The sequence below is a fragment of the Myotis yumanensis genome, unplaced genomic scaffold (assembly GCF_028538775.1).
Source record: "Myotis yumanensis isolate MYYU_CA2020_CCGP unplaced genomic scaffold, mMyoYum1.0.hap1 SCAF_1, whole genome shotgun sequence".
Lineage (NCBI taxonomy): Eukaryota > Metazoa > Chordata > Mammalia > Chiroptera > Vespertilionidae > Myotis > Myotis yumanensis.
Window position 1 is genome coordinate 115,351,098 of NW_027223752.1, and position 23,861 is coordinate 115,374,958.

A 23,861-nucleotide genomic window follows, 5' to 3' on the forward strand; every position below is an offset into this window, starting at 1 on the left:
ATAGCACCCTGCAGCACCAGGCAAATTTGGGCGGGAGGTAACAAGAAAGGACAAGAGAAGCCCTTCCCCTCCTCCCGTGCCAGCCTCCCAGGCCCACATTCCCAGAGAGCTAAAAGCAAGAAAGTAACCTTGAGGATTAAAGAGAAACACTTCTTTGTTTGGGTTTCTTTCTCTTTATTTTTTTTTCTAAGCCTCTTTTCACATCTGTAGACTTTTTCCCCCTCTTGTCTGGGGGTCAGAGGAGAAGAGCCAGAGAATGTCCAGCGCAGCAGGGAACCAGACCTCCTCTGGGACCACAGAGGACTATTCCTACGGCAGTTGGTACATCGATGAGCCCCAGGACAGCCAGGAGCTGCAGCCTGAAGGGTAAGTGGAGGCCCTGGCTCTGGCCAGCGGGCGGTGTGGCAGAGACACTGATGGGGAACAGGGAAGACTTGTGCAAGGGCTGCTAAGATGGGCTCTGCCTTTCATCTGCTGTGTGACCCACGGCAAAGGGCAGCCTCTCTGGGCTTGCGTCTCCTCATCAGTTATATGAGAACAACAGCCCTTGTCAATGTGTTAAGATACTTGAGGTGGGGAACTGGCCAGGCTAGTCACCTAAAAAGCACCTGCGTCGTGTGTTTAAAGTTGATTCCTGGGCCCCATCCTTAAAATGGGTGACACGGCTGTAGCCAGGATGGAGAGTGCTGGGTGAGTGGTTGAGGGAAGGTGGGCCTGCCTTAAAGGGTTTACTGGGCCCTGTGATGACCATCTGGGGTGTGGCGTTAGCAAATGTCAGATTCTCTGGGCAGGCTGGGGGAGGGAGAGGCAGAGAACCAAGAGGCAGAGAACCAAGGGTGGGGGGAGAAACAGGCCACGCCTGCTTCCTTTGGCTGGCCTCAGAATCTGTGAGGTTGAGCGGTCCTGTTCCTTTTAGCAGGAGTGCTGGGGTCAGCCAGGGGAGGGAGGCTGCCTCAACGCAGCCTAGTGTCCCCTGAGGAGGCAGGCCACAGCTGCCTTTTCCCAGACCATTTCTACATTTGTTTAGTCTGGGCACCCTGGTGGGGAGCTGGGCCTCCCTGTGCCCCCACATGCTGTGCCCCCACATGAGAGCCCAGTGGTCCCCTCATTGTTCCATCCCTGGCCCCATCCCCCACCTCCCTGCTCTGAGGGTTGGGGGAACTGGAAAGGTGAGGCTGGGGGGTTGCCCTGCCAGATGTGTGCACATCTGTTTTTCATCAACAAGAAACTGGAGAAGGAGAAATGTTCCTAAGCCTTCTCAGGGGCTGGGCCATGGCCTGGCCAGCCCTGGGTCACCTGGCAGGAGCGGAGCTCCACCCAGGCCTGGAGGAAGGAGCTGTTTGTGGGACTCTGGACTCCAACCCTGCTGTCAGCAAGGGTGTGTCCCTCCTCTCCTTCTCTGCACATGCTGCACAGACTTATTCTGTCCCTCCACCCCTGACCCTGCTGCACATGTATGGAGTGGGAGGAGCAGCAGAATGGGGAGGGGCCCAGGAGCCCCAAGAGGACACAGACCCTGACCTGGGTTAAGGCCCTAATGTGAAGCTGTAACCTTAGGTGCCTCCTGGTCTGGTCATTGGCTGGGGCCTCGCACCTGGGGCAGATCTGTGGCTGGGTATTTAGGTATGGCCCTAGAAGACAGTTGGTGTATGGCAGGGGCGGGGCAGTGGAGAGTACTGCTTCTAATATGGGTGGCATCTAGAATGCAGAGCTCCCTTCTCCCACTGCAGGGAAGAATGAAGAAGTTTGTTTGAACCTACTCACTTAGCCAAACCAAGTCAAGCTGCCTGCCTCCTCTCCCCACCCCCTCAAAGGTGGGAGCGGGAAGCACGTAGCCCAGGGGAATCCCAAGGAAGTGAACTTGGGCTCACCTCGTCACCCTGTGTGAGTCAGACATCCCAGGGGATGGGGTACCAAAGCTTTGAGGAGCTCTGACAGTGGTTCCCCTCTGTGCCCCCGTGTGCCCCAGCAAGCTTGGGAGTTGGGTTGGTAGGCTCTGGTGACCATGGCTGGGATGGACTCAATCTCCTGTTCACACTTATCCATGTGCCCCTATGGTGTCAGGGCAGGGGTGGTGAGTCTGATGGGGACGGGATGTGTCACTGGGTGTCCCATGGGCAAGGGATTGATCCGCATAAGCTGAGCTGGCCTTTTCCATTGCAGAGGTCCCTCTGGCCAGTCATGTGCCCAGCTTGACGTGTGCCTGCATGCTATCCACCCATCATCAATACTGAGCATCCCGGCCAGAGCCTGGGGACACAAATATGCCTGTGGCAGCTGCCAAGAATGTCATTACCCCCCCATGGCTTCAAAGGGCTGCCTGGAAGGCGGAGTCAGAGGCTTTCCTCATGGACTTCCTACGGGAGGGGTGAGGCCATGCCAGGGTCATCTGCAGGACCTTCTGCTGTGAGTGGGGGAAGTCAGGAAGCAGGGCTCCAGGTCTCTTGGGACCTCACAGCCCCAGACCTCCCCCAGGCAGTCAGCCTTTCCCACTCACCCACAGAGATGTGTTCTGTCCTCCCCTCTGGATGGGGCCCCTTGAGGCTCCCACTCAGAGTTGAATTCTAGAAACAGTTGCCTGGTTCTTTCTCTGTCTCCATGTCCTCACCACACTGCAGCCGGCCTCTGTCCCTCAGTGTTCAAGACCGAGCCTCAGATCCTTGGGCCTCATTTGATTCAGGTGCTCACCACAGTCATTCCGGAAACCTGCCTTCCCTCTGCTTCTCCACATCAAGGCGTGTACATTCTTCCTCCTAAATGCCGATGAGATACAGCCTGCCATTTCCACTCCCCAGCAACTATATATGCGGAACCATTTGCAAATGCTGATATTCGACTGTTTCTGATGTACAGAAATGGCAATTTCATATGGTTCACCTTAACTGCTCCCCTCCCAGTCAGAGGCAGGTGCCAGAGCCAGGCTATCTCAATTTGGATCCTGACTCTGCCACTTGACTAGCTGTGTGATTTGGGCAACACACTTAGCCTCTCTGAGACGAGGCCCTCTTGTCTACACAAGAGGGATAACAATAGCATATACCTCTTAGGTAATAACTGAGTTAATCCATGAAACAAACAGTGCCTGGCACTTAGTCAATGCTTAGTAAGTACTAACTACTGTTATTTATATTCAAGTCTAGCAACAAATTTCCTAAAATTGTCCTGGCTGAATGGCTCTCTTAGCTTGAGCATCATCTGTACACCAAAGTGTTGTGAGTTCGATTTCCAGTCAGGACACATACCTAGGTTGTGAGTTCAATCCCTAGTCGGGACACATACGGGAGGCAACTGATCAATGTTTCTCTCTCACATCGATGTTTCTCTTTCACTGTCTCCCTTCTTCTCTCTAAAATCAATAAAAAACAAAACAAAAAAACACAACAACAAAACACACACACATATTCTCAGGTGAGGATTTAAAAAAAAAAAGAAATTTCCCAAAATCCTGAACACTGTCCTAACCATCTTTCAAACTTAAAGCAAACACCACTGCCTCTGACACCTGCCCCAAGGTTCTCTCCCTCCTCTGCATCCTGTAGCATCTGCTTGTGTGTCTTCCAGGATCAAGCTCCCCACCCTCCCTGTGGTGGTGTTCCTTGTGTCTGCGCCATTCTGTCTGTCCCACAGCACAAAACCGGCCCATGAGCCACTGGCCAAATTTCTGTTGCTCAGACCTCAGTCATTTGAGGGTCCGTGAGCCTAAGCCAAACTGAGCTAAGGGGTAGATGGAGGGCCCAGATGATACAAAAAGGGCCAGGGGTTCCCCAAGATAGGGCCTGGAGAGGATCCATGTGGGGGGCTTTAGGTTTGGGGTAAGTGGGAAAATGGCCACGCTGCTCCAGGGACAGTCTGCTGAGCCCCTGCCTTGGCTAGCAGGGGGACAGGTTTGAGCAGGACCTAGTCAGATGCGGAGATGCACGCTGAGAGGGCCTACAAAGGTGGCTATGAACTCTTGGACTGAGAGAGGCCATTTCTCACCCGAAGCCCCACCCCATATGCTGGAGTAAGGGGCCTCAGAGTTAGAAGTGGGGGGTGTAAGGCCTGAGCTCAGACAGTGGGAACCTGATTCCCTACATGGCACCTGCCCTACCCATGAATACAGTTCTGTTTTGGAAAGATGCCAGCTCTGCCCTGGCCAAGAAATTGCACAAAACAGACTTATTCTGTCCCTCCACCCCAAGGACAAGCCCAGCGACCAGGTTCTTTCCTGCTTCTCACCCTCTGGGATTTTCTGAGAGAAAGCAAGCTCTGGGAAGACTAGGCTGTTCCAGAGGAGTCATAGGGCTCTGAGCTCACCTGCAGACAAGACCTTAGGAGTCTTCCTTCTCACACAGCAAGAGGGTGCCCAGGTGGTTGGCTGACCCTCCTGGGCAGGGAGGGCCCAGCTGCAGCACCTTGCAGGCCTTGCCCTCACAGGCGTCCTCCCAGGCTCTAGCTGGGCGAACTCAGGAGTCTCCTCCTCCCCAGAGACCAGTCCTGTCTGCTCTGCCAAGTCCAGGGCCAGCTCTGAGCTCAGGAATCCTACCCTTTCTTTGCCATGGTCCAGTTGAGGAAGCGGAAGCCTTTCTTGTGCCCATTGATCTCTTTATCTCGACCATGGACCCACCTCTGTACTCAGCTACGGCCAGAGTAGGTCCTCTGCCAGGCCATGGAAGCCTTTGTGGTAATTAGAAACAGAGACCCCCATTTAGATGAATGCAACTCAGTAGGCACAGTGCTTGAGAGCAGTGTGGCCTGGATTTCAGACCACACTCATTCCCTTGGCTGGGCATCCTTGTGCAGTGTGCAAACTGCTCAGCTGTACATAGAAGCCCTTAATGAAAGGGAAACAGGAAGAGATATAAGTCCTGAAAGACTAAGGAAGATCATTCCAGCCAGACACAGACCAAACTCAGATACCAGTGAATGGAGGGCAAATTGTAGGACCAAATACGTGATTGTTTGACCTAGGCAGTATGCTCAGTCACAGTTCTGAGAAGAGGTCTGTGATGCCTGGAACAATCAGGGAGGCTTCCTGGAAGGGGGGGGGGGGGGGCAGGGATCAAGTGGGCCTTGAAGGATAGGAAGGATCTGGGTGAGAAAGAAGAGAGGTTCAGCCCAGCTGGCCCAATCTGTTTCTTCCGAGTCTTCTCCTGGGAGCCCCCTGTCTCCTCTAGCCCTGGAATCTCAGAGCTTGGCACAGGGCTGGCATACCATAGGAGCATGAGAGCCCTGGAGAAGGGCCCAATGACCCCAAGAAGGCAGAACTGGGTAGGCTTGTGTAAGAGAGATCAAAGGGTTGAAGGAGATGGAGCCCCAGTATAAACAACCTGGAACCCCAGACCTGGTGGCCTGCCTGGGGAGTCCCCACTCAGGCATGACCAGCCTTCACTTGATCTGCAGGGTAGTGCCCTCTTGCCACCCCAGTGTGCCGCCTGACCTCCTCCATACCAGCTTGGCCGTGCTGTCGGTGAGTCTAACCTAAGTCCAAACTGGCTTGCAACATGCTGCCAGCCTGGGCAATGTGACTGGTGTTCCCTGCTGGGGCTGATGAAGGGAGCACCTGGGAGCCCAAAATGTGGGAGGGGGTTCTCGCAGGGTTGGAACCCAAACCAGGATGCAGGCGAAGTCCAACATCCCAGACTTTTGTCACCTCTTGGCCAGTCCCCAAGATGCCACATGAGTATGCACAGGGGAATGGGGGGGTTTCCCGGGTAGCGAGGCCAAGTCCCCAGACTCAGCCCATCAGGGAAGGCCTGGGCACCCCACACCCTCCACTGTGCTCTCCTTTAGGTGGTTGTGCTGCTGCTGCTGGCCCTGCTGGTGAGGTGCCGGCAGCTCTGGCCCCATGGCGGACACAGCAGGTCCGGGCTGCCCAGGTTGGTGCCGTGGCCTGGGCACCCCTATTCAGGGGGCCCAGCTTGGGGGGTGATTTTTAGGTACCAGCTCTGGCCTCGGGACACTCCTTCTTCTCTCAGCCTGGGGCACTCCCTATCCCCACCCAGATCTTCAGGTTTAGTCGGGATGACCAGAGGGAGGGGGAGGGGCCCACTCAGGTTCACCTGCTCCTGTTCCAATCCCCAAGGAACTGGAACCCAACAGGGCCCAGCTCCAGGACACAGTTTGTCAGGCGATTCATGGTCTGGACAGACCATGATCACTTCACACCATCATGACCCTCATTTCCCCTGAGGGTTTCATCTGGATCCTGATGCTAACTGCCGGACTTTCTCCCCGTGACTCTTCATCCTGCAACCCCAGAGCCGGGAACAGTGATGACCCTCAGGAAATGACCCTGAGGAGATGACCCTGGTCACACTTATGTGGGAGACACCAAAGGGTTGGGGGAGGTGGTGGGTGGAGCCCCAATGTAGGCAACCTTGCACCTCAGGCTGGGGCTGCACACCAAGGTGGGTCCTACATGCTGACTTTGTGGGGGAACTGGGGTTTCTACCCTGACTGGGGGAGGGTTTGGGGGAGAGTGAAGCAGGATGGAGGTGTCAGGGCATGAGGGCAAGATAGACCATAGAAGCAGAGGGTCTTTGTGGCCTGACCTGAGCCAGGGAGGTGATGCCTAGGACAGCTGTGTCCTCTGTCTGCCCTCTGCCCCAGGGTCACACTCAGGCCAGGGCGTTGACATTGTGCAAGGATGTTGTGACTCTTGGAGCTCTCTGAAAGTCTGCCAGCCCAGACAGAGCAATTAGTGTGGAGGCAGCTGTTTCCTGGAGCTGCCAGGGGGGGTGGAGGGAGCTGTGCTCAGGCTTGTTCGTTTGTGTGTGCGTGTGTGTGTGTGTGTGTGTGTGTGTGTGTGTGTTGTTGTTGTTAGGCTTGTTCCTGTGTGTGTTGTTGTTGTTGTGTTGGGGGATGTTCCCAAGTCACTTTGCCACAGGGCCCAGAACCTGATACATAGAAGGCACTCCACAAATGTTTGTGGAATGAATGGATGAAGGGCCTCCAATTCCCTATCTGGAAAGTGGGCTGGAAAGTGGGACTGGCTCTACTTCCCCAGTTTGTGGGACATGGCATGAGGTATTGGGGTACTGGGCCTGACAACTCCCTCCTGTCCTGTCCCTGCCGCTGCCCCAGCCCTGTGGACTTCCTGACTATGGATGGGCCCTGGACCGTGCCCGCTGCTATCTTTATGGTCCTCTTCAGCTCCCTGTGTCTGCTGCCCTCGACTGAGACCCCGCTGCCCTTCCTCACCCTGACTTCACCATCCAGCCGAGGTACCCAGTGGTGTGGACCTAGATTGATGGGATGGGGTTGGGGTGGGAATCCGGAATATCGGAGCAGGGCTCTTCTACAGTGAACCCAGTTGCTCCCCGTTCTGTTCATGAGCCACTGCCAAGAAGACACTGTCCCCTTACTTCGCCCACTGTCCCTCCACAATGCCTGAAGCTTCCCTTTGTTGGTCTCAGACATTGGGTCAATACTGTCCTATTTGCTTCCTCTATTCTTGTACAAACCCCACCTCCAGGATGTAGGGAACTCTCTTGTGCATGGGCACAGGCTGAGTCCCCCAGACTCAGGTCCCCCCCACCCCCCAGTGAGAATGAAGGAGGGCGGGGAGTGGCCCAGGAAGGGGTCCAGGAGAATTGAGCTGAGCTCAAGAAGGTGATGGTAACAAGGACAGCTGCCATGGAGAGGCATGGGGCATGACCTCTTTAGATCATCCAGTTTTCACAATGACTCCACAGAGTGTGGACATTAGCCCCACTCTATAGTGAAGGATGCTGAGGGTCAGAGAAGGAGATAATAATAAAATAGTAGCTTGTATATTTAGTACTAACTTAGATACCATGCTGAGCACTGTATGTAGACCTTCTTATTTTGTCATTACTAATTTAGTACTATTACTTCCATTTTACAGATGGAAAAACTGAGGCTCCAAGAGGTAACTGGCTCAAGATCAGAGAGCTGATACTAGTCAGAGCCTGGATTTGAACACCAGGCTCTTGCCTACTGAACCACCTGAGGGACTTGGAAGATGGAGACATGAGAGAGGTCTGGGTGGACTGGATTCAGTCCACACCTGCCCCTCTATAGATATTTCTTTCTGCCCTTCTTGCCTTCCAGGACCCTGGAAGATGCTGGCTCTGCTCTATTACCCTGCCTTCTACTACTCCTTGGCCGCCTGTGCCACAGTCAGGCATGCAGCCGCCCACCTGCTCGGCAGTGTGCTGTCCTGGGCTCACTTTGGTGTCCAGGTCTGGCAGAAGGCAGAGTGTCCCCAGGCGCCCAAGGTAACCTTCTTATTTTGATTCATAAGGGCCTGGGGCTGAGGACATGGAGGAGCTGCTTATATCAGCATGGCTCCTTTCATCTCTATTTGTATGCTGGGCTTTCCTGCCACCTTCCACTGTACACGAGATTCCACTCCTTAAAACAGATGTCATTCCACATAGCCCCTCTATGGGACAAGGTAGCTTGGCCAGCTGACAAGGGCTTCTAGTCTGGAGGCAGTAGGGAGGAGATGGGGCAGAGGAGATGGAAAGGAAGCCTGAAATCCCCCCATTGTTGATCCCCTAGCCTTCTGTTGGCCAGGCTGGAGGGGAAATGAAGACAGATGGAGGGTGGCAAGCACTGAGTAGGGGATGGTCTCAGAGAATTCCAAAACCTTACCTGGTTCACTGGCCATTGGCTAGGGATGTGAAGCTGCCCAGTCTAGAGCCCAAAGGGTGGAGATGTAGGCTTAGGAGTCGGACAACTCAAGTTTGAATCCAGCTTCATTCATTCATTCACTCATCCATTCATTTATTCAACAAACATATTCGAAGCACAAAATCCATACCAGGGACATTTCTAGACACTGGAATACAGCTGTGAACAAGGCAGACGAGGTTCTTGGCATCCCAAGAGCTGCTATTTCAGAAGGGGAGATGTAAACAAACAAATGTACAGAATGATTCCACATGGTACTAAGTGCTTTGAGGAAACCATGACAACTTCCTGAGACTCAGTTTCCCCTCTGTAAATGGAGTTGATATTACCAATCCCTCAGGGTAGAGGTGAAGATTAGTTGGTTCCTCTGAGAGCAGGGACTTGATTGATTTTTTTCACCACCCAGAACCTGGTACATACTAAGCTCACAATAAAAAGGATTGACTAACCAATAAGTGAGTGAATATATGAGAAGTCCAGCCCTGAGACTTCAGGGACAAATACCTCAAAGCCAGGAGGTAGGGCATGTACTTCCCTGATGACCATGTTGCAAACTGTGCATAGACAAAATTAGGCCTTTGTCTAATTTTCAGGGGCCTGTGTCCAAAGTGTCAGGAACATAGGAACACAGAAAGTGGGTATACCTGTTTCAGGCTCCATTGCAGCTCCCTGGGTTGGGAGGAGGGGGTTATATAACCTCCTCCTTTTGGCTCTTCTAAGGGCCATGGGAGTCCAAGAGCCTGGGGAAAGGGCAGGCATCTTGCAGGGCCTGAGAAGGTGAAGTGGGAGTGACTGTCCTAAGTGCCCTGGTTGGGGTGGGTGATGGTGGTAGAACCAGAGCCTTTCCATGGCGCCCAGACCACCCTCAGAGTCCTGGGTGAGGTTGGAAGGGAAATGGACCCTGGCCTTCAGTTGGGCAGGAAGGCAGAAGGTAGGTGTGTCTGGTATCTGTCTGTCCATACAGATCTACAAGTACTACTCCCTGCTGGCTTCCATGCCTCTCCTTTTGGGCCTTGGATTCCTGAGCCTTTGGTACCCGGTGCAGCTTGTGAGAAGCTTCAGCCATAGGACAGGAGCGGGCTTGGAGGTAAAGGGGCTGGGCTGGGCTCCCCCTGTCTGTTGGTCCCCTATATGTGGTGATACTTGGTGGAGGACCCAGCATGCAGTAGGCCTCAGAAAAGGTTTTCCAAGTTGCCAAGTAACTGGTTAGTCCTCCCTCCTAAGGCAAAGGCTAGGCCAGGCCCTGGGATGGAATGCAAGATGCCTGGGGCACTGAGCTATGTGCACAGCAGGGACTCAAGAAAGGAGAACTGCATCACTTCTCTGCCTTTTGGCTAAGATCAAGTGTAGTATCTGTTCTTATCCGTTAACAAAGGAGAACTGGGCCAGAGCAGTAAGTCATAGCTCTGATCCTGAACCACTGGGATCCAACTGGAGACATGAGACAAGTCAGGAGCCTTGTCTCTGTGAGGAGCTCTGCAGAGACTGCCATGATCCAAGAAGCACTCAGGGCGGAATTGTGGAATGAATCAACTCTCAGTCAGCTAATGTCAGATGCGGGAGGGGGGGGGGGCGGGGTGTGGCAGCGGGGAGTGCTTCCTGGAGGAGGTAGACTTGAGCAGTGGCCTGAAGGACAGGCAGGATCTGGAATGGGGAGAGAAGAATAAGGAGAAAGCTCTGTGGGCACAGGAGAGAGCATGAATAAAGGGGCAGAGATGGGTTTCCTCTGTTTTGTTCATGCCTGATTGGCAACACCCAGCAGGTCTTAGTACACAATAAACACTCAGCAAATATTTCTGAAGTTTGGGGTAGATGGATGGGCACATTGTGTCAAGAGATATGATAAACTTATTAAGAAGACTTCTGAGCACCTACCAAGTGCCAGGCCCGGGGCTGGGTGCTGTGGATGCGAAGCTGACTGACCGCATCTGACCCCAGGAGCTCCCAGTGAGCGGGGGAGCTGGATGCAGCAGCACATGTCTACAGCAAGGTGAAAGGAACAACAGGGGCTCATCCAAGTGCATGGAAGGCGGGTAGAGAGGGTCAGGTACTCTTCCTGGTGAAAGAGGAGGAAGAGGAAATTGCTCCACAGAGGCCCTTGAGAAAGTCTGAGGACACAGAGTAAAAAATCTGGTTACTTTTCATGGGGGGAAAGGCTTGAAGGATGACATCCAGGTCAGAGCAGGGAGGTGGTGGTGCCATTGCTGACATATGGAGCACTGGATGAGAGCAGGAGTGCAGGGGACCATGCACAGTTGTGTCAGTTTGCATTTTGAGGGTCTGATGAGCAGCTGAACCATGACCTGGAGCTCAGGAGAGGGCCTGGGACTGAAGCTCAAGAAGGAGCGAGGTCCTTGAGGAGGAATGGAGGATGAGGGGAGAAGAGGCCAGAGTGGGCTCAGGTTCTACAGGGGCCACCCTGGGTCCCCATGGGCTCACCTGACTGGGTTTAGCTTTCATAGAGCAACAGCAGTGTTACTACTTCCTCCTTATTCTCTAGGGAAGCCTGTTGTCCCCATTCTTACAGCTGGCTCAGAAGAGGGGAGCAAGCTCCCCAGGATACACGTGCACCAGGCTCTGCCTTGCTGAATCTGTCCCCCTCCTCTTCCAGGCATCTTCTCTGCCTTGCCTCTCCCCCTATTGCATGTGTTTCCTCTTGAGAAATCTTGGGAGAAATAAAATCCTCTTTGGCTCTTAGTCAAAGAGGTTTAAGCCTCAAAGGACACAGATAAGCTTTGAGCTGACTCACACCTGTCCTGGATCCCAGAGTTGCTATGGCAACAGGTGACAATGGCCTATATTCTCCTAATAATGGGGGCAGGGATTCACCCCCTGTTCCCATTGGTCTGCCACTTGGAAGTCAGCTTAAGGCCTGGAATGTGGCTTAGACAAATCCTGTTACCCTTGTGCTCTCCCTTGAGTAGAAGGAGAGGCCTGGGCATCTGACCTGGAACGGCCCCATCCTGCGTCCTGATCAGGGATGTGCCCATGGAACATAGGCTCTCTTTGCCCCAGTCTCAGCAGAGTTCTGAGGGCCAAGAGGGAAACAATGATGAGATGTGACTGAGTAAAGCAGGAGAGGGATGGAGCTAGACCTTAGGAAGAACTTCCCAGCATTGAGTGTTCTTAGATAGGAGACCAATTAATCTTGCATTTATGGAGGAGGAAAGGGCAGTGTTGGGGGATATGGGCCTCATCCCACAGGTTGGCCCTTCTCTGCACTCCACCACAACCAAGAGGTTTTCATGGCGCACCTACTGGGTGCCCACTGTGGTACCTTAAGCCAGGGTCCCAGGGATGGTTCAAAGCAGGTCTCATCTGTCTGTCCCCCCAGAGGCTGCAAAGCAGCTACCCTGAGGAATATCTGAGGACCCTCCTTTGCCTGAAGAAGCTGAGAAGCAGGTGAGGTTCTAGGCACACCCTCTGGGCCAGTGGGCAGGGCTGGCTAGGCAGGCTTGTTTGGGAGGCTGGCAATGGGCAGGCTTGTGGGACAGAGATGAGGAATTGACAAAACTCTGGGTCTCGGGGCAGGGGCTTCCCCTGAGTCCCCTCCACTTCCTGGGTCTTTCTGCAGCTCCCACACATCCAAGCATGGCTTCCTGTCCCAGGCCTGGATCTGCTTCAGACACTACATCTACACTCCACAGCGAGGTATGGAGTGGGAAGCTGAGGTCCAGAGTGACAGGTGACCTCCCCCTTCCCATGCACAAAGCAGCTACAGTGGCAGGTCAGCTCCTGCCACCCTCAGAACTCTGTCATCAGGAATAACAGCCCCGAGCCCCTGGCCTGACTTGGCCTTGGTGGTCCAGGGTCCTATAAGCCCTGGCCCTTTTCCTGGGCCCCCGGGGAGGTGTGGGAGCTCCTGGGTCTGGGTGGTGCTAGGCTCACCATGCCCTTCTTTTTGGGAACTGCAGGATTCCGACTCCCACTGACGCTTGTGCTTTCAGCCACCCTGACAGGGACGGCCATTTACCAGGTATGTCCTGCCTCTGCAGTGCCATTGCCTCCGGACTCCCAAGTCTGGATGGCTCAGGCCCAGCTCAGCTCTCCAAAAGCGTGGCCCACAATCCTGCCCAGCTGCTTCTGATGTCTTGGGAACGCTGGCCTACCCAGAGGGAGAAGGCGTTGGCTCTTGTTGGACTCACACAGAATCAGAGCATGAGTTTTGGAGTCACATGAACAAGGGTTTACATCCTAGCTTCATTATTTACCTCCTGTGTGACTTGCATAAGTTAGTCAACCTCCTTAAACCCATTGGCTCAGCTAAAAGTGGAAGAAATTACCTTCATCTTTAGGAATTTGGGAAGATTTAGTGAAATAACATGTGTTTGATAAATCCCCACTACCACCACCACCACCCCTTACAAACCAACCAACCAACCAAAATCTCAGGAGGTGGGTATGATTTTTCTCTATTTTACAGAGGGGAGAAATGGAGGCTCAGAGAGGTGAATTTGACTTGGCCAAGTTCCTACAGCTAATATCTCAGGGCAGCCAATGTCTGAATCCAAGCCTGTCCAGCTGCAATGCCTCTGCTCATTTATAGGACACGGCTTTCTCCAATGTAGAAAAGTTGGAAATTTTATATTCTGAAATTTAAGATAGATAACTGATATAGACTGACAGACAGGCGTAGATGTACAGTTGTGCTGCCTGAAAGCACACCTCTGGCCTATTAGCTAAGATTGGATCTGTTTGTAACATGCTGACCACAGGCATGAGGACACTGTTCTTGGGGGCAGATCAGAACACTGACGGGTGCCAGGAACGATGCAGCCAGTGTGCTCCCGAGAGTCTTCCCCGTGACTCAGAAAACACTTTTCCTGGAATGGGAGTGCCTGGTTCGGCACAGCCAGACCCTGGTGCTCTCATTCTGGGGTTCTTCCAGGTGGCCCTGCTGCTGCTGGTGGGTGTGGTACCCACCATCCAGAAAGTGAGGGCGGGGATCACCACGGACGTCTCCTACCTGCTGGCCGGTTTTGGGATTGTGCTCTCAGAGGACAGGCAGGAGGTGGTGGAGCTGGTGAAGTACCACCTGTGGGCTCTGGAAGGTGAGGTCCCCGGGGGAGGAGGGTCCCTGAGGGCCTGCGGGGGGGCGGCGGGGGAGAATGTGAGCTGGGTGGGATAGTGGGATATCTGAGCTGCTCGCCCTTGGACACATTCCTTCCCTTCTTTGGGTCTCAATAATGTCATCTCCAAATTGGGGGGTTGGGGCTTGGGGCTTCCGGTCCTAAGATTCTGAGACCTGAAGGGGTCATCTCAGTAGCCCCTCGTCAGCTTGTGTGGTGTCTCCCAGCCTCACCCACAGTGGCTTTGCCCAGCTCTGCAGGCTGGAGATGGGGAAGGCCATGGAGTGTGAGCTGAGGTGGCAGGTTGGGGCCTTTGCTGAGGCTGGGGAGGAAAAGAGGAGGTAGAGCTGTGGGGATGGAAGGAGCACCAAATTTTGAGCTCATTCTCATGGTGGGTGGGATTGGGCTCAGCGGATGCCTTTTCTCTCCCAATCCCTGTCCTCGGGCCATGTCCTTTCTCCCTCCCTCACTTGACAATGAGACCCAGGCTGGGGAACCATACCAGCCTTCCCTTCTGGGGTTAGAAGTTTCCTTCATCCCTTAGCTCTGTTACCCACCTCCCCCACCTTCCAGGCCCTCCCAATAGCCCTGTGGAGGAGACTGAGAAGTGTCCCCGCTCAACAATGGGAAAGGGCTCACCTCAAGTGGTAGTCAGGCAGAAAAGAACTCAGCCTTCTGATGCCCCTGCTGGGACTCTCTCCACCACTGTGAGACCAAAGCCTCGTGGTCAGGAGTCAAGGGTCCTGCACTCTCTGCTGACTTTGGAGTCCTTGGCTGGTATGAGTACCCTGGCTTCTGAGGAGTAACATGTGATGTTTGGAGCTTAGGCTGCCACTGTTCCTGACCATCAGTATCCTCATCCACAGATCAGGCATGCTGAGAGCTGGGAGGGGCTGAGAGCGGGGAGGGGTAGGGAATGGGGAAGGGCAGGGGTGTGTACGGTACTGCTTCCTTCCTGACACCAGCCTCACCACCTTCCTGAGCGATTCTCCTCCCATACCAGAGGCTGCCCTGGATTGCAACTAAGGCCTACAAGCTGGACAGGTGACAAGTTCTGGTGGGCTGAAATGACATCTCCAGGGAGTTTTTCCAACTTGGCTACAACTGGGGCCACAGGCAGGAGTAGACATGACTCACATCAGTCCACATCCAAGCACAGACCTCACAACAGCCCTGTTAGGTTAACATCATTGATGCCATAGCTCAGAATAGGGAATCAAGGATCAGAGGCAGGAAGTGACAGGCCCAGGACAATGGATTCTGCTTCTACTCAATATGCCTGGCGTTTGTAATCACATGCTGTGGTTTCCACACCCAAAGGTTCCCGTTTTGAATCTTCTCAGATGCAGGGTCAAACGGCAGCCTTTACTCTCGTAGTTTGAAGATGAGGAAAACCGAAGCCTAGGGGCATTAGAGATATGTCCAAAGCAGTCAGCAAGCCAGAGTGGAATTGAGATTAGATCTGGCTTTGGGACCCTTTGGTGTGTTCTTAGCCTAAGGAGCTAATATGCCATCTGAGCGCTGAGGGCCTGTTTTAAGGCTGCCACCCTCTCCTCCCCAGCACCTGGTTAGTAAACCTGGCATTGGTCACAGAAAGTTCACTCTGAGCCAGGCGGACTAGATTAGAATTTCTGCACTGTCACTTACTAGCTGTGTGACCTTGGGCAAGGCACTTCTCTGGACCTCAAATTCCCTGTCTGCAAAACGGTGCTGCAGCAACAAAGGCAGCCTTGTCCTTGAGGCCCTAGATCTGGTGGGGAAGACAGATGGATCCACCAAACAGGTCTCAGAAGGGAACAGCTGCAGTGTCCCAGAGGAGGCCAAGTGCAGGAAGACCTTATGGGCATCAGGATTAGGAGGGACCCAAGTTTGGAACCAATTGAAAAGATGTAGAGCAGGAGGTAGATGGAGATCAAAGGCTGGGCCTGGGGCCCCGGGATGCTCAGCAGGCAGGCCCCTTACCTCCTGGCAGAAATAGTCTGAATGCATCTTTGCTGGTGCAGAACTGGCTCCTGAAGGGCAGATGCATGCTCAGAGCTTTCTCCCAGCTTCACTTCAGAAAAGTACCACCTCCTGCCCCTGGAGGAGTGAGCCCAGGTCAGGCAGGGAGGGAGACTCCGGTTTCTGGAGCAGTTTTCCCAAGAATCGCCTGGTAACTTTAAAAACCCCAAGGCTCAAGCTCCAGGCCTGACTTCAGAAACCCTGGTGACTCTGATGTGAGCCTACAGTTTGTTTGAGAACCACTGTAGCAGCCACTCTATACATGTCAATTGGTTGATTGATTTCACTCAATTGCTTATTGAAATAAACCTTTAAGGCTCTATCTTCTGAAAGCCCCCATTACAGTGGTTCTCAATGCTGGCTGCATGCCAGAATCGCCAGGGTTGTTTTTACAAAAGCTAAGGCCTGGGTCCCACCCCCAGAACTTCTGATTTAATTGGTTGGGGGTGTAGCCTGGGCCATGGGGCTTTTAATATCTCCAGGTGATCCGAACATGCTGCCAGTGCCCTTCTCCAGCACCTGTAGTTAATGTGGAACCAGTGCTTGCCTTTTTCACGTGCATTTGCACCTCCTGCCCCTCAACCACCGGCCCTGCTCTTGTGGAACAGGAAACCAGGAACACTTCCCTGGGCTGGCTGAGGAGAGCAGGGTGCAGGCACCCTGGCTCTTTCTGGGTCTGCTTGGGAATGGTTACACTTCTGGCTCTACCACTTCCTACAGTGTGGCTGGTGGGGCAGACCTCTCAGAGTCTCGGCCTCTTTCTTGGTTCCATGTTTTCACGTGCTTCTCCTGTAGGGCTGCTTTGAGCGTGCAGGGCAAGGCTGGGTGTGGATGTAAGATGAAAGGGGTACAGCCTCCATCCTCACTCTGCTTCATTACCAGGCTTGCTCACAACCAGGCATTCCCCCCCAGCTGCTGGTGAGACAGCAAACTCATGATCTGTGCTCATGGCTGGGTGGCCAGGGGGATGGGGTAGAGATGGGTAGCAGTGGTCACCTCCCCTCATTCTGATGGACTCAGGCCACACTGAAGCGCATGTGCATCCTCGTGCCTGGAACAAAGGCCATTGATGCAGGCCTAGATGGGGTTTCATGCTCACATGATGCTGTGAGATGGGCAGCACAGCAGTGTGCCCAGCATTAGCAAGCTAGGCTGGGAGATGAAATGACACCTGGAGGCCACACGATCAGGGAGCAGTGGAGCTGGAGGCAGATGCCAGGTTGAATGCATCTCTCACTGGAAGTCACACAGCAATGGACGAAGCAAGACCCGGGTGAGGATCAAGTCTACAACCTCAGAGGGGCCTCTCCTCATCTTGGCCACCCTGTGTCACCTGGCACCATCGGCCAGCCGGGGCTGTCCGCTTACACTGGGTCTGAGAACAGGGAATGTGGCAAGAGGCTTCTGCTCACAGTGGGGTGTGTGGCAGGGTAACTCCCCCCAGGCACACCCTGGTAGCAGTTTGGAGGCTGCCAGGAGAGCCTCCAGCCATGGCCTCCCACTTTGCTTCTTCTTCACCCTCCAGTTTGCTACATCTCAGCCTTGGTCCTGTCCTGCTCACTCACCTTCCTCATGCTGACTCGCTCACTGGTGACACACAGGTCAGTGGCTGGCTCTGTCCCTCATTGTGGAAGTGGGGAGGAGGTCAGCGTCTATGGGCTTGTAGGACCCCTGACTCAGAAGGGCTGTGGGGAAAGCCCTGGGGCTAGAGGGAGGGAGGGTCTCTGCAGGCCCAGGTTGCCACTGAGTCAGCTGCCCTGTGTTGGGCAGAGAAGCTTGGTGGTTCAATCTGAGTGGGTAACCATCTGTGAATGATTCTAGGTCATGACTGAGTAGGGGCTGAAGTGTGAGTTTGCCTATACTGAGAGGGGCCACCTGGGTGGGCTGGATTTGATAGGAGGCACCTGGGAATGGGAGAGGACGAAGGAGCTGAGGGAGGAAGGGTGCCACGGGCAGGAGAACTGCATGACAAGGGCACAGAGGCTGGGTGAGCCTGATGCTTGTGAGTGTGGGTGAGGAGGTGGTCTGACCGGCACTGGAGAGATTGTTACGGGACATTGAATGTCAGGCTGCCCGCCTTGCCCATTCATGTAAATGATAAGGAGCACTGAGGAAATGTGAGCAGAGAGAGAGAGAGAGAGAGAGAGAGAGAGAGAGAGAGAGAAGGTTCTAGTTGGGAGGGAGGGGTGATCCATGTCAGAGAACTGGTTCCTACGACCTGCACATTCATCGGGCCTCAGAGGTTGTCCCACAGGGATCTTTCCTCACAGGGGTAGCCCTACTGAGGCTGGCATTCCAGGCCCTCAAGCCTCTGCATTGCATTATGTTCAGCACATTCCTGCTCGAGTGCCAATATGGGCTGTCTCAGGAGGTAATGAGATCCATGTCACTGGAGGTATGCAAGCAGGGTTCCATGGCCATAGATGGGGAACCTTGCCCCCCACTCTGATGGCCGAGCTGTGAGTCACTTTCCATCTCTTCTGTTGTTTCTCACTTTTATGACTTGGCTCACATTGAACCTTCGGCCTGAATTTGTTTCCCTAGATCCCCACCTCACCAGCTTACTCTTACTCTTATTTATCCTTTAAGACTCTCTAGTCAGACCTTGCCTCCTCTGGGAAGCCCTCCCTGACCTCCCATGGCTGGCTTAGTAGCCTCCACTGGGTTCCCACAGCCCTGAGCTTCCCTGCCTTTGGGTTGTAATTAGACTGAGAGTTCAGCCAGTGGCTAGCCTAGAGGAAGAATTCAGGGAGTATATGTGCTCCTGAGATCCCTGCCTTCTCACCCTCATCCCAGGGCCAATCTGCAAGCGCTACACCGAGGGGCTGCCCTGGACCTTGGCCCCCTGCCTCAGAGCCCTCACCCCTCTCGCCAGGCCATATTCTGTTGGATGAACTTCAGCGCTTACCAGACTGCTTTTACCTGCCTTGGTGAGCCCCTCAGCCCACCCTGCTGGGCCTTGACTGGCCCCAGACACTGACCCCAGTGAGTGAGGGGAGAGTGGTCAGCAGTTCTTGACTGCCTGCCTGTGCTGGGGCAAGTTCTGGGATAAGAGTGAAAAGAGGGACCCGCCTGGCCTTCCCTGCACTCAGGAAGCTCACTCAGGTGGGGCTAGGGGACACAGGAGCCCTTGGGGAAAGGATGCCCCTAACATGAGCATGGTTCTGGGGTGCCACCAGCTGTTTACACAGAGGGTAGACCCAGGACTGGAAGGTGGGGAGCTTAAGGAGGCACATTCCTGCTTGTGTGAGGGAGGGCTATGCCATGATGGGCTGTCTCAGAAGGCAATGAGATCCATGTCACTGGGGGTACGCAGGCAGGATTCCATGGCCATAGATGGGGATTGCAAAGGGGGTCTGTTCTTGAGGGAGTTGGACTAGATTAACTCCCAGGACGCTCCCAGCTCCTAACTTTCTGGTTCTCCCCAGGGCACTGTGGTGAATAAAACCTCTGACGTTCAGGGAAGATGGGTCAGTGTTGTGAGAGCCAGGGCAGCTTTCTCTCCCTGCTGGTTCCTTCAGTTCTCACCCTGCACTCCAGAAGGAGGGCAGAAGGATGACCAAGGAGTAGATTTGATCATCTCAGTGGACTTTGTACCTCCCAAGCCCTCTTGTACACATGTCCCCACATAAACCATTAGCAGTTGTTCCATTAGACAACTGTGGGGCACCTACTGTGTTCCAGACTCTGGTCAGGAAGAACGCAAGCATTACTTAAAAATGTAGTCTGCTCCCCAAGGACTCAGCAGCAATGGAGGGAAAATAACATTGACAAAGCACTTACTGGTTTTCAAAGGGTTGCACAGACATCATCTCCTTGGGTCCTCACAACAGCCCTATGTGGTGGGGGCCACTCTCCCCATTTTGCAGAGGGAGAAACCAAAGCTCAGGAATGTAAACTAACTTGCTCAGGTGGCACAGCGAGGCGTCCGAGCAGGGAACTGAAGTCAGGTCTGCCCAATCCCAAGGTCTTTGGGCCCCTGGGAGTGCCAGGGTGGTCTGGGTCCTACAGAGGCTGCTGTTTGTCCCCTCCTCATCCTGGCAGGGCTCCTGACACAGCAGATCATCTTCTTCCTGGGGACCATGGCCCTGGCCTTCCTGGTGTTTATGCCCGTGCTCCATGGCAGTAACCTTCTGCTCCTCCAATCACTGGCGTCCTTGTGGTAAGAGAGGCAAAGGGCTGAGGGCCCTGGGACCCCTTCCCAGAGGGCCACTAACAGTGACACCCTCCCACTCCGCCTGCAGGCCTTTCTGGCTGACCTTGGCCCTGGCTGTAACTCTGCAGAACATGGCAGCCCACTGGGTCTTTCTGAAGACTCACCATGGATGGCCAGAGCTGACCAACCGGTAAGGCAGCTCCTGGGTTTGTGGCTCTTTCAGGTCCTCAGCCTCTTCTCCTTCATGTCTTTAGCTGTGTCCTTCCTCCTCCACTGCCATCTCTCCCTTCTCTGTCAGGGAGCCCAGTGGGTAGTAAACAGAGATTGCCTTACCCACAGAGAATGGGGCAGTGGCCAAGCCTACTCCACATACATCTATCACAGGGCCAGCGTCACCCCATAGCCTCTCCTGCTTTGAGATCAACATTGCTCTCCCCTGGATCCTCTATGTCCTCCACACCATGTGCCTCCCTCTTTGCAGGAAGGAGATTAACAGAAACATTAATTCCCTGTTAGATGGTAAGGCTGTGGGCAGACCTTAGCCCCAAGAGAGACTCGGAGTCAATGGACAAGGGAACCAGAGAAGGGAGGTGGGAGACACTGGGGTCATAGAAAGATCCAGGTGGAACTGAACTTAAACCCTAACTCTGACACTGACTAGCTAGGCAGCTTTAGCTAAGTCACCCAATTTCTCTGGGCCTCAGTTTCCCTTCTATAGGAGGGAGTACATGGCCTGTCTCCCAGAGTGGTGAGGAGGGCCAGCTGGGTTGAGAGTTGGCCCAGCACAGGATGGGGTGCATACAAAGTATACTCAATAAACAGCATGTACTCAATAAATACACGTCAGCTGTGGTCATCAGCTGAGGAAGGGGCTGGGGGCGTGGGGGCCTGACTTAGCCTTGCTTCTCCCTCACCCTAGCTGCGCACTCTATGCAGCCACCTTCCTTCTCTTCCCCATCAACGTGCTGGTGGGCGTCATGGTGGCCATCTGGCGAGTGGTCCTCTCTGCCCTCTACAATGCTGTCCACCTTGGTCAGATGGACCTCAGCCTGCTGCCACCTAGAGCTGCCACTCTTGACCCTGGTAAGGTCACAGGGCAGGGCCAGGGTGGGGGTTGCTCAGGCTGCTCAAGCTGTAAGGGAGGGTCTGCCCTGATGCCCTGACCTGGTTTATGTTCAAATCTGTTCTCTGAGGATGTCTGGGACTGCCACATCGGTGTGTGCAGTGGGCCCACGTGCAGTGCATGTGCCATGTGCTCAGGTGTGTCTATGTGCTTTCATGCAGAGTGTGCAGGGTGCATGTGTGTGTGTGTGTGTGTGTGTGTGTGTGTGTGTGTAGGTGTGTGTGTTAGGGACTGTCTGGGCCCTTCTGTCTGAGCGCCACCATCCCCTGCCCACCCCAGGCTATCGCACATACTGCAACTTCTTGAAAATTGAGGTCAACCAGTCGCATCCAGCCATGATAGCCTTCTGTACCCTGCTCCTGCGAACACAGAAGCCCCAGCCCCATCCGGCCCCCCAGGATGGCCTCAGACTCGGAATGGAAGAAGAAGGTGCACCTTCCCTTTGGGGTTGGGAGAGTTGAGCCCACCCACAGCTTCTCCCAGGAAGGAGGGATACACCCCTCCCCAACATGCACCACTGAGCAGGAAAATGCTCACTTTCTGTTCCTGAGCTGCCTGTGGGAGAGAGGAAGTGAGAATTTTCCTGGTCCATTTTGGTAATTTTTTCCACCATGTACATGCATGTGCGCCCATGCACACCCTTTCTCACTCTGCATGCTCGCACATCCTCTCACAGAGAAGGAGATGGCCATCTTGCCAAGGAGCTCTGTCTTTCCCCACCATGGGCCACCCTCCACCTCTCCCTCTCAGGCAGTCTGTCCTCCCCCCTCCTCCCGTACTGTCTGAGAAGTGTGTAGTAGGGAGGGGGACACTAAGCTGGAACTCCAGTCTCACCAGCCTCCTCCACTCACCCAGGGGATTTTCAGACTGTGTTCAGGTCTGGGTTCAGGGGGCTTGGCTGGGTTTGATGAGTGACTCACAGAAGGTCTCCCCTTCTCAGGGATCCAGCTGCTGCAGATCAATGACCCTGTGGCCAAGGGAAAAGGGCCCAGAGCCCGCCAAGGCAGGGCTCGATGGGGTCTGACCTACACGCTGCTGCACAACCCAGCCCTACAGACCTTCCGGAAGAGGGCCCTGTCAGGTGCCCGGGCCAATGGCACCCAGCCCTGACGGGGGGAACGCCAAGGCATGTGTCCCCATCTGTGCGCTTGCTTCCCCTCTTCCCAGCCCATCCCTTCCCTGGTTCTCCCAGCATTGCCCCAGCCATGGTAGGCTCTCTGCTTAGCACCAGCTCTGCCAGCAGATCCCAGGATCAGGATCCCAGTGACCAGCCCCCGAGGCTGGAGGTCACTGTGGTTGTGTGGACGTTGTCTACATTGTGAGCCTTGAGAGAGGGCTCTATTCTGCTCCCTTGGCCTTGGGAAGCTAAGGGCTCTGAAGAAAGCAATCAATGGTTTAGGCCCTTGGTCCAGGAGCCAATGGAGCCAGGAAAGCTACATCCAGGTCCCTCCCCTCGCTGGCCCTGCTGCCAGCCTCCAGGGCCTCACTGAAGCCTTCTGCTGACCTGGATTGGTGATTCTAGCTGGGACAGCCTCGCTCCAGCAGCCCAGGAGAAAGCGAGTGGGCTCCTACTGGCAACAAAGTCATAGCTCGCACAAGGCCCCACACTGAGCTGCCCACACTTGAGAGCTGATATTTTTGTAGTTGGTATGCCTTTAGATATTATAAAAGAGGTCAGTGTGCTCCCTGCGATAAACTTGTCCTTGAGAAATAGTCCTCCGTAGGGGTGGGTCACGTGGGGAAAACTGCCCACACGATTTTATGGGGCTTGGGTGGGGATGGGTATTCTGGTCACATGCTGGGCTGGGCCCCCTGGGTTGGGGCAGAGAAGACCCTCCCACTAGTCGCATCCCTTTGGGTGGTGGAGAGATTAGGAACCCTGTGATGCCACCCTTGAGCCATGGGGGCATTGGCTTTAGAAAGTAGGACTTATTCAGGGTCCTCAAGAATGAGCAAGACTTGGGGAGCAGAAGAGATTTAAGGAAGATGGGGACAATGTGAATTAAGGTGTGGAGGTGGGGGCGTGCAGTGAGGGAGCTGCCCTGATGGTGGAAGATCAAGGATGCAGAGGGGAAGGGCAGTGGGGGGTCGTGAAGTGGCCCTTTCCCTGCTGGAGACTGGTGGAGGTCAGAAGCTGTGTAGGTGAGGGTGTGGGTCCATTGTGGGCTGGGGCTACAGAGGTTGATGGAAATGTGGCCACTCCAGAGATCAGTATCAGAGGGGCCTAAAAAAATGTCTGCACAATTAGTGGAGACCAACTCCTCCACGTTCCTACACCCCAATACAGCCCCAAACACACATGAAACCAGGGGCAGGACCAGGGAGCTGGGACCCACCTTCAAGGCTGCCTGTGAGGAGGGCAAACAAGGCAGGCTCTGACCCCACTGCAGCCGTGAAAAATGTCTTCCTGGCCCTGTGTCCATGACTGACAGGATCACAGGGAGGAGAGGGCAGACTGGGCCTCAGCCCTAAACAAGGAACCAGTCACAACAGAGTGTGATCAGGCTGGGACACTGGACGCCCAGCGCTGTGGGAGCCAGAGGAGGGGGCATAGTGTGCGCTGGGAAGCAGGGACAGGGCATCCAGGAAGGCTTTCTGGAGGATGTGGTACCTAAGCCGTCTCAAAGGCTGACTTAGCCAAGTAAGGAAGAGGGGAATGGTGTCCAGACCAAGGGAACAGCATGAATAAAGGTGCAGAGGAAGACTCATCACAGAACATTTAGAGAACAAGTCATTAGTTCTAAGGGAGGCCAAGAGGGGAGGGGGGACCTGGGAGAGCCAGTCAGAGTGGCCATGAATACTTGGCTGGGGAACTCAGCTTCATCCCAAGGCAGTGGGTGCCATGGGTGACTTTAAAGCAGGAGAGTAGCCA

At 54.4% G+C, this 23,861-nt stretch overlaps 1 protein-coding gene and 1 pseudogene across 1 annotated transcript; both read left to right on the forward strand.

Moving 5' to 3' along the window:
• Positions 1–256: 256 nt before the first annotated feature.
• STRA6 (signaling receptor and transporter of retinol STRA6) lies at positions 257–22,633 on the forward strand. Its single transcript, XM_070407551.1, has 17 exons — positions 257–366; positions 5,383–5,449; positions 5,773–5,858; positions 7,066–7,205; positions 8,056–8,222; positions 9,605–9,727; positions 11,975–12,042; positions 12,215–12,291; positions 12,555–12,616; positions 13,529–13,691; positions 17,236–17,311; positions 18,507–18,640; positions 19,755–19,872; positions 19,955–20,056; positions 20,786–20,949; positions 21,269–21,418; positions 21,930–22,633. The coding sequence occupies exons 1-17, from the start codon at positions 257–259 to the stop codon at positions 22,097–22,099; spliced, it is 1,977 nt and encodes a 658-aa protein (XP_070263652.1). The 3' UTR covers positions 22,100–22,633.
• LOC138999497 (U2 spliceosomal RNA) lies at positions 9,955–10,062 on the forward strand (annotated as a pseudogene).
• Positions 22,634–23,861: the final 1,228 nt, after the last annotated feature.